At 42.6% G+C, this 10844-nt stretch overlaps 1 protein-coding gene across 1 annotated transcript in view; it reads right to left on the reverse strand.

Annotated features, from left to right (window-relative positions):
• Positions 1-10463, reverse strand: part of TACR1 (tachykinin receptor 1) — a 141734-nt gene extending 131271 nt beyond the window's left edge. The window contains exon 1 of the mRNA XM_034659427.1: positions 9262-10463. Coding sequence (XP_034515318.1) covers positions 9262-9650 — 389 coding nt within the window. The 5' untranslated portion in view covers positions 9651-10463. The remainder of the gene's footprint in view (positions 1-9261) is intronic.
• Between the last annotated feature and the right edge of the window lie 381 nt (positions 10464-10844).

Consider the following 10844-nt stretch of genomic DNA (forward strand, 5'->3'; position numbering starts at 1 on the left):
ATCCATCCAATTTACAATAGCACCAAAAACCATACGTTACCTTGGAATTAACTTAACCAGAGACGTAAAGGGCCTATGTCTGTGGTATTTTAATATAGTATGGACTATATGTTCGGACAACTACTGTGGATACAGGTCTTGGAGTGCTAGATGGAAGGTAGGCTTCTGGTTGTCCTGATTCAGGAAGGACAAGTAAAACAGAGAGTGCACTTCTTTTTGCTAGTAGGGATGTTGGAGAAAAAGCTAAGGGATTGACAACAGTTGGGCCATGGGGGGGGGGTCCTGAAATATCTGAGTTTCCAGTATTCTTGGAAAGACTGGAGGTAAGGTAGAAATTATAAACACCTCCCTTGATTAGAAGTGTTCTCCTGGGGTGCAATATCTGTTGGAGACAGGGTGTGGGTCAGGAATCCAATGGGGCCCAGTTAAGTGGAGTATGGAAAATGCAAGTGTGAATTAGAACACATAGTTATTCTAGAACAGGGGGTTCTGAACCAAATGTTCTATAGTGTGGCAAAATTCCATGGTAAGCATATATTTGGCCAATTTTTCTTTTGCTTCAAGGCACAGCATCGTAGGTGTGCTTCGATGTCTACCTGATGCATTGGGTCTGGTTTTCAGATTTTGGTTGATGTGTGTAGAATAGAGGTACAGTCAAGTCAACCACTATCCACACAGTGTAATGAATCCTACTCTGTGTCAGGCAACTGTATAACTGATGGGAACAGGGATAAAACATCCTTGTTTTCATGGTGTTGTAATGTAATCTAGTGGTCAGGGAGGTGTGGGAGAGACCAACAAGTTATGGACAACTGTATAAATAATATGGGAATAGGTAAAAAGGATACTTCATCGAGACTTGAAGCCTTAGTGAATATGTTACTTGTGCTAAATCTAAGAGAACAAAGTCATCCAGTATAGGATGCCAGTCCTATAGCAGGTGAAGCTGGACAGAGTAATGGTAATAATAGGGTAATGTTCAGTTCTGGGTATTAGTTAACCTCTCAGTTAAGAGGACTATTAACAAACTGGAATTGCCAGTAGAGACAAAGGAGGATGGAAAATGAAAGAACCAGGAACGGTTAACCAGGGATGGAGAAGCTTCAGGAGGGATATATCTAAAAGACTGCCACACAGAAGAGGCATTATATTAATAGGGAGTAGCACATAATCAGAGGCAGATTTCAGCTCAACAGAAGGAATAATTTTATAATGATTTAAAATGAAATGAGTTTAACAAATGAGACAGATTGAGGAAAATATTTAAGCAGAATTTTATATTCTTACAAAGGCCCTGTCTAGAAGGTTGTGGGGTTGAATTTTGTTTGGGTGGATAATGAGGTAAAGAGTCTCTAACATCCTCTCTGGCACAGTAGGACCCTTACATCACTTTCTTGCCTTCGATGGCAACTTTCCTTAGATGATAGAGCATTCAAGAGCCACCATGAGTGGGAGTATGTAGGCAGCCATCTAAGGCACAGGAATGCAAATTGCATGGGTCTCCAAGCTATGAGGGAGTAAAGAGTGGGAGGACAATGCTAAAAGAAATTGTTTCTAATAGTCTTTCCAAGGCAGAAACAGAATCCCCATTGCTATTTAGGATTCGATGAGACAACAGATTAGAGAGCATGCAAATATAAGGTATCATTATCAATTTTATTACCATGAAATCTCTTCTCTAGTTTCCAAGTGACAAAAACTAATAAATCATTATAATTCCCAGTCCAGTGTTCTCGAAGTTAATTTAAAAAATAAAAACTCCACATCGTTTTCTCTGTACTTTGCTTTCTTTTCTCCTCCTCCTCTCCCTCTTCCTCTCCCTCCTCTTCCTTTTTTTATTTTACCAGTAAGTCTTTCCCAGATTCCCAAGGGTAATTCTTCCCTCCGTCTCCAAACTATCTCAGCATGATATTAATTACATTGGGTTATAATGGCACTCATGACTTTATCAATCCCCAAAGATGAGAGTACAAGGGCAAAGGCAATGTTTTACTGCCTCAGCATTTGGCATATGGTAGGTCCTCAGTAATGGTTGGATGGATGGATGGATGGATGGATGGATGGATGGATGGATGGATGAGGAAGAGGCCATTCCCCTCATTGTCATCTTATTTTATCCCTCTTTACCATACTCTGCTGATACTACCTCTCATAGCTCATCAATGTTCTCTAATTACCAAATCCAATGTTCTCTGATGAGTTTCAAAAAGTGAAATCCCTGGTATTTTTTGGATTCTAATGACACTAATGAATAGAACCAACCACAAGTGACTTCTCTTAACCTTTGTCACTCCACGTATCCTGATTTCTCCGCTATCTGTCTGCTTCTTTTTCCCCCTCCTATTGCTCGAAGGGACATTCTCATGAATATTTGGCCTCTTTGCCTGTTCTCTGGAAATATGGATAGGTAAAAGAGATGTTCTTTACTTTCAAACTCCGATAAGCCATCGGTTTGGAAAACTCCTAAATCTACATTTTCATTCCTGGCTTCTCAGTCTCTAGTCCCATATCTCAAGTTGCTTGTTAGGCATTTCCAAATAAATGTTACATTTGCACAACCAGTCATTCTTCCCAAACACTTTGCAACTTTTTACCTCCACACTTTTGTCAAAGAGCTTCTTTTATCTGGAATGTCACCTTTCTTCATCATCCTCTCTAAAAAATTTGATCTAATCTTCGAGGTCAAAGTCAAATGTCACTTTTTAGAGTCCTCCTTGATCATCACTGGATATTATGTTCCTCCTCTTCTCTCATATTGAATTTGTACAATCCATATAAAACACATCATTTAACACCTTGTATTGTAGTTATCTCTAAATCATTTTATTTGCCTCAATACATAGAGTAAGGCCTTTGAGGGAAAACATGAGGGCTTGAGTTAAGAAACATCACATTACCTGGTGGCAATATCCCTTGATGTACTGAAGATCTTTGTCCAGGTTTAACTGAGTGTTTCTCCCACATGATCTTCATTCACCATTTGCTAATTTAACATCAGTAATAGTAAGTAAATAAGTAATACATAAGTAAAAGTCTTGTGGTCCTACTACATGTATTTACATTGAGAATTACTCTGCACTTCCCTTCAATTGAACCTATATTTCTGCCAGTTTTTTGAAAAACCAAAGTCCTTGATAATTCAGGACACTGAAGTTCCCATGAGTAGGGTGTGACAAGTGCAGGCGGACAGCTCCAGAGAGTAAGTGGGCACTGAACCAATCCAGGAAATGTCCTCTAGCCTAACTGACCTATCCAAGATGTAACAAGCTCAAGTTTGATTCATGTCAACTCAAGACATTTGATGTTCTGGATTTGAAAAGACAGGGTCAATTGTGGTGGACGAGCTTCTAGTGAATGACCATTCTCAGTATCACAGAGATGTTTGGTCATGGGTTGTAAGGTTCATCAAAATTAGTGCAAGGATTCTAAAATCTATGTCTGACCTCTGGGTAGTGAAGAACTGACCTGAGATACACAATGGGATCCAAGTCTAGCCAACTGCAGGTCTAGTGGAGACTTGGGAAGAAGGCTACTTGAACTTGTAGCTGAGCATGACTGGGAGAGTGGGATAGAAACCACAGAACCGTGGGAGGTTTTTGTTATTTATGCATGTCTTTGCTCTTGGTTTCTCTTTTATTCTCTCAGAGAGCTTACTCCTTCTTTTGCCTTCAACCATTACCTATCTGGGCAAATGTATTTTTGGACCTGACCATATTTCATATTGTTCAGAGACTATCATAATTTAGATGTTTCCTTTCACTCAAACACAAGATCCAGAACCAGCCTGAAGAGTGAGCAATCTTCTTTCTTTTTCTCCTCCTTTCTTCTCTCTTTTTTTATTATTATGTTCAGTTAGCCAACATATAGTGCATCATTAGTTTCTGATGTAGTATTCAGTGATTCATTAGCTGTGTATAACACCCAGTGTTCATCACAACACATGCCCTCCTTAATACCCATCACCTGATTACCCCATCCCCCCATAGCCCCCCTTCTGTAACCCTCAGTTTGTTTCCCAGAGTCCAGTCTCTCATGGTTTGTCTCCCTCTCTGATTTCTTCCCATACAGTTTTCCCTCTCTTCTCCTATGGTCCTCCATGCTATTCTTTATGTTCCACATATGAGTGAAACCATATAATAATTGTCTTTCTCTGCTTGACTTATTTCACTTAGCATAATCCCCTCCAGTTCCATCCATGTCAATGCAAATGGTAGGTATTCATCCTTTCTGATGGCTGAATAATATTCCATCATATATATGAACCACATCTTCAAACAGACACTTCTCCAAGAAGACATACAAATGGCTAACAGACACATGAAAAAATGTTCAACATCACTAGCCATCAGGGAAATACAAATCAAAACTATAATGAGATACCACCTTACACTAGTTAGAATGGCAAAAATTAACAAGACAGGAAACAACAAATGTTGGCAAGGATGTGGAGAAAGGGAAACCCTCCTACACTGTTTGTGGGAATGAAAGCTGGTACAGCCACTCTGGAAAACAGTATAGAGGTTCCCCAAAACATTAAAAATAGAGCTACCCCACAACCCAGCAATTGCACTACTAGGCATTTACCCCAAATATACAGATGTAGTGAAAAGAAGGGGCACATGTACCCTAATGTTCATAGCAGCAGTGTCTACAATAGCCAAACTGTGGAACCTTCTCCTTTCAAATCACTGAAATTACACCTGTCCCTTCCAGCTGGAGAAGCAGTGTCACCAGCCCAGTACGTTTCTGAGCCTCCTGTTGCTTTGTGTTTGTTTCCCAGTCAGGCTGCCTTTTGCCTCTACAGTCCCTCTTGTGGAGCTTCAGAACTGGCCTCCCTCCTCCCTTCTTAGATGCTGCTCTGCAGTACTAGAACCGGCAGCCATCACGGGTCCCTGCAAAATGGAGGTGTCACCTCAGTGTCCTCCAACTTCCAATTTTTTTTTAAAAGTTTTTTTATTTATTTGACAGAGATAGAGACGGCCAGCGAGAGAGGGAACACAAGCAGGGGGAGTGGGAGAGGAAGAAGCAGGCTCATAGCGGAGGAGACTGACGTGGGGCTCGATCCCATAATGCCGGGATCACGCCCTGAGTCGAAGGCAAATGCTTAACCGCTGTGCCACCCAGGCGTCCCTCCAATTTTTTTAAACATCGCACACGACTTTTAATTTTTCTAATATGGAAAATTTTTTGAATTTTATTTTCAGTGGGAGAAATTACAGAGTTTCCAAAAGTGAAATCCCTGGTGTTTTTTTGGAGTTTAATTAGAGTTAGGCCTGCTCTTGTGTAGATATATTTGTCTCTGCAACCATTTTTCTAAGAAGATTTATTTATTTATTTATTTATTTATTTATTTATTTATTTATTTGAGAGATTGAGAGAGAGCATGCAAGTGGGAGGGGTGGGGGGCAGGGGAGAAGGAGAGGAACTCAAGCACACTCTACGATGAGCTTGGGGCTCCACACGTGGCTTGATCTCCATCTCACGAGTCTGAGATCATGACCCCAAGATCACAGCTGTGAGATCAGGACCTGACCGAAATCAAGAGTCAGATTGCTCAGCTGACTGAGCCACCCAGATGCCCCTGCCTCTGCAATCTTTTTATTCTAGGTAACCATTACCTTCAATAAATAAGTATTTTTTCTTCAGAAGTAGACCCTTTCCCCTGTCTCGTTCCCCACTCTATGAAAAGATAACAGAAAAGAATTAAATTAGTACTACAATTTACAGGTGAAGGTTTTTTCTCTGTATACATTTTGGTTCTAGAAGGAAATTTGGCAAAGTTTACTGAGACAGTTTGACCAAGCAATTCCACATCAAGGAGTTTATTCCAAGGAGAGAACAAGGGATACTCTTAAAGATTTACGTCTAGGATACTTGTAATTATTAAAAATGGAAATAATTTACACCTAAAAACAGAGGAAAGGTAAAATAAATGAGTGTAGCCATGCAATATAACACATCCATTAAAAATCCCATTTTGCAAAGTATTTCATGACATGGAAAATGCCCACGATATGATGTTAAGGAATAAAACAAAAAACAAAAAGCAACTATTGAACCTGCTTTATTATGATCCAAAATTCATACTTAAAAGTGTGAGTAAATGTATGTGGCATAAATAACACAGATAGAAAAAACCGGTATAAGCTAGCATTCCAGAATTTTAACTGATTATCTGTCAGTAGTGGGATTGTAGATATTTTTTACATTTTCTTTACAATTTCATGTATTTGCCAAATGTTCTTCTGGGAAGATGTATTATTTTACTCATTCATTCACTTATTTAATAAATGTGTAGTGACCGTTAGGTGCCAGGCACTCTGCCTTATGCTGAGGAGATAAAGTAAACAAGACAGAACAGATGCATTCATTGCTTCGCTCAGAGTTTACAATCCCTTAAAATTGGGAGAAAAAGGTAGGTTTTTTTCTTAATTCATTTCATTTGACCCAGTAATTCCACTTCTGGGAATCTATCCTAAGGAAATAATCAAGAAAGCAAAAGAAAATTATCATACAGAAATGTTTATTAGTGCACTAACAATAAGGCAAAAAAATTTAGAAACCACCTAAATGCCCAACAGTAGGGGAATGGTTAAAGTAATAATAGCACATTCATATAATGGAATAATAGGAAGCCATTAAGTCATTGAAGACTTTTTAATAACATGGGAAAACAATATTAATGTTTTCCATTACTATCAATGGGAAAAAAGTAAGCTGCAAAAATATTTAGAATCTGGCCTTAATTATGTAGTGTAATAGTCATAAAAGAGAAATTCAAATGTTAACAGGTGTTATTTTTGCATGGTGAAGTAATGGTTGATTTGTACTTTTGTGCCCATGTTCTTCATATTTCCCAAGTTTTTGCAAGGCACAGGTTTAATTTTATAATGAGGAAAACCATGTCACTTTTGTTTTTAAAGACTTGACTCAGACATTATCTGTTAAAAATTCAAGGAACATACAAAAAGATAATTTACCACTTCCTTAAAGTCTGCACTGCCTTGGTGAAGAAAGGAGAGATAATTCATATGGAGACAGCTTACCACCCCTTTCCTTTCTACAACATTCTTGGGAGAGAATGGATGACAGCAAATGCAGTGGAGCTACCTCAGTCACAGGGCCTGGGGGGATGAATTCACTGTGCTCGTGAGGCTGAGCAAGGAAAAACAGAAGGAGCCCTTGGAGGACTTGGAGACAGAGCCCTGAACCCTAATCCCAAACTCTACCTTGAATTCTAACCTTGAGCATGATGTTGATAATCTCCCTGGGCTGTATCTGTACATTAGGGATCTGGGGACATTTCCCACTGCTGTCATTTCCCTCACTGAGCAGGTGTAATGCAGGGTCAGGGTCCTGTCTCTGGTTTGCCTGGAGAGAAAGAACAATGGAGCCTGAGATGCCAGGGTCAAGGCAGCCAAAATCTGGCTCCCTACCCAATCCAGTGTGAAGACTTTGACCCTGACTCCTGCCCCTTGCCTTCTAAGTTCAAAGAGAAAGAGCATGGCTGTGGAACATGTCAATTCTGTGTAAGCCGAAGCAAGAGAGCTGGCTGCTGGTGCTCTATCAGCTACTGAGTGCTCAGGCACACACTGACAGGTCTCCCTTGAGCTCACACAAGGCCCAAGTGCATTTAAAATACCAACTTTCCCTCTAATTTAAAGGTCATCAAGGCTGAAATCACAGCAGGTTTCAGTGCACCTGTATTCAGTCATATATCATGCTCTGGGTTTTCTAAATGTAAGGGTCTGCTGTGCAGCTAAAGGAGCAGGTCAGTGCAGGTTTATAGGTATACTTCACTTTCAACAAACTTAATATCTGGAAACTAGAGTACCATAAAAGATAAATTTACAAAAGAATTCATTTCACTACCACTTCAACATTTAAAACATAAATTGGTTTACTTTCTACATTTAAAACATAAATTGATTCACCACAATCTGTTTTACACACAACGTACCAAGCACACAGAGTTGCATCAAGGGAGAGGCACAAGGAACTTAGAAATCAGCATTTGGACACCACCGCAAAAGGTGGAAACATTTCTCTGATTGACTACAGAAGCTGAAAAAGACCTCAAATCATTTGCAAATGATAAATAATTTTTATGCTAAAAGAGTTTAGTATTTTGGATTTTTTTTTTTTTGGAAATTTTTCTCCTAGGTCCTTCTTTGGGCTTCTCATAATTCATTGATTTCAGCAAGGCCATTGAAAGAACCGATTTTAAAATCCCAGTGGCAGGTATTTTCAACATACCTTCACATCCCAGGTAAGCATTTAATTCCTGTGCACACATAGATACACATGTTAGAGACTTACAACACCCACAAAAATGTCAATACAGATAAAGTGGTGCTCTAATAATCTATTTTCCATCCTACCACCTGAGGAGCCATTCATTCCAGAATGCTAGCCCCACTATTGGAAAATGACAACATTTTCATTTTTAATCAGCTTCTGAAACCCTAGTTAGTTGCCGGAAAGAAAGCTTTCAAGTGCCTTTGCCAAGCACGTTTCTCTGTGGACACAGGTTAAAAACATTGACTTTATATGACAAGAGAAATTTAGAAAAGCTCCGGGTAAGCTCCCTGGGTCCCCATCTGTGGAGTTCCTGAGGAACCGCCTAGGTGCCTCTCATTCCTGAATGAGAGCTCCTAGCAGGGTAGACAGAGTCAAATTAGAATCCTGAGTATTTTATGATTCTAATGAAATGCTCTTCACATACAAATAATATTGGAGAGTTGAGGTGGGAGCAGAAAAATCTCTGAATGTCCAGGAAAAAGTGAAAAATGAGAAATTTTGCTTAGACATACTTAAAACTGGAAGGCACAAGAGGCTGTCCAGCAAAATAGCAGGCTTGCAAGGATTTACAAAGCCCCAGGCAAAGGCCAGCCCCTTGGCCAAGGCCTGGGTATCCCCTTCAGGCTTTCAGGGTAAAGGAGAGGATGAATATATGGAAAGAAGCAAAGCAGGAGTGGAAAGGAAAGTGTCAAGGAGATGAGTGCAGGGGTGGTGAGGAAAATAGGATTAAATGAGGGGAAAAGGAGGTGTGTGAAGAAAGGGAGACTGTCAATGAGTGAAAAGGAGGAGAAAAGGAAATGGTGAGATAAGATAATGCCCCTCATGCACAACTGACTCAGTTGGCTGTCAGGAAAAACCCCAGGGTACAGGTGACCAATCTACAGTACAACCCGGAAGCTCACAGCAATGCCACGGTCCTCTGTGGACACTTTCTCCCTTCTGCACAAAGGGCAAGCTCACCTATCAAAGGCCACAGCCGTCATCGAGTAGATGCTGGCGAAGACAGCGGCGATGGGGAAGAAGTTGTGGAACTTGCAGTAGAACAGGCCGTAGTACCACTCGTTGTGGACAGCGTAGGTGAAGTTCACCACTGTGTTGAATGCCGCCATGGATGCCTCTGCGAAAGCCAGGTTCACCAGGAAATAGTTAGTCACTGTCCTCATTCTCTTATGGGCCAGGATGATCCACATCACCACCACGTTGCCCACGACGGAGGTCACCACGATTACCGTATAGGCAGCTGCCCAAAGGACAATTTGCCAGGCCGGTTGCACGAACTGGTTGGGCTCCGAGGTGTTGGTGGAGATATTTGGGAAGAGGTCGGAGTCTACCTGGAGGACGTTATCCATTCCTCCGCTAAGTGGTTATGCCCACCTCTCTGCACACACTCCGCCTTTGCAGCAGGCCCTGAGGCTGACGGCTGGGGTCAGGGTCCTGCTTAACCAAGACAGGAAGGCTGCAGGCTCTTTCTGGGCAGAACTCTTTCCTTGCAAGCAGGAGAGTTGGCGCTCAGAAGATAAACGCCTCTAGATGCGCTGTCTGCTTCCCGTGGCTCTGAATTCCCCCACTTTCAAGCATCAGGAAGCATTTGAGTTCAGAAATCCGGAGACAGCGTCTCTATTGCGTGGGACTGGAAAAAGGAAAGAAATTCCACGGTCACGGTTCTGGGAAGCAGGAGACCCCGGCCGTTCTGCACCTGCTGCTGCTTGCAACTCCTGTTCCCTCTGCTTGCAGCGGGAAATGCAAAGCCCTGTTGTGCAGGAGGACTTACAGGGCGAAGGGGAGGGTGTTCGTCACAGAGCGACCTGTAAAAGTTCTGAGTCTATGGCGGGGATTCTGGGGCCCCTTGTCTGTCTGGAGATTTTTCCTTCGTTTTTGTTGCGCTGCCGCCGCCGCCGTCGCCTGCAGCTTCGCAGGCGCCTCTTTGGCTCGGGTCCTGCTGGGCTTGGGAGTTAGCCGAACCTCGGCAGCCTGCGCGCGAGGCTTTTATAACCCTCTGCAGAGACGTCACCGGGAAGGGGCAGTACCTGGGCTGCGTACTCGCCAGTCCTCGTGCGCAGCGCCGCAGCTGAACCAGCTGTTGGCAACTGTCTCACTCCACAAACGCAGCCACCCCGCCTTTTGCGGCTACCTGCTGTGGGAGTCTTCAACCCGGGCGCCCCAAGCACTCCGCGAGGGGGCGCTAGGTAGCCTCGGAGTAATTGCGCCGGACGGAGTCTGCGGCTGGAACCACAGAAAGGAAGAATTTGCGAAAAAGCTGTAGTGATGGACGCACAACTTCCAGGGAGGGCAGCCCGGAGCGCTGCGACAGCTCTGCAGTGGCGCCTGCCTGTGGCTGTGGGAGTCGGGCAAGTGTAGGGGCGACGTGCCAGCGCTGCGCTCCGGGCCTCTCTCCAGCCTGAGTGTACCATGGGCTCGCTCTGGCTGGAACCGAGAAGCAAGAGGTGACGAAGCCAAGTTCCAGGTGTCCGGAAAACAACTTTCCTGAGATCGTGTTTAGGAAATATCCCCAAATACCTAGTTCCTTTCTCTGGGTGGACCGA

The sequence above is a fragment of the Ailuropoda melanoleuca genome, chromosome 4 (genome assembly GCF_002007445.2).
Source record: "Ailuropoda melanoleuca isolate Jingjing chromosome 4, ASM200744v2, whole genome shotgun sequence".
NCBI classification, from domain to species: Eukaryota; Metazoa; Chordata; class Mammalia; order Carnivora; family Ursidae; genus Ailuropoda; species Ailuropoda melanoleuca.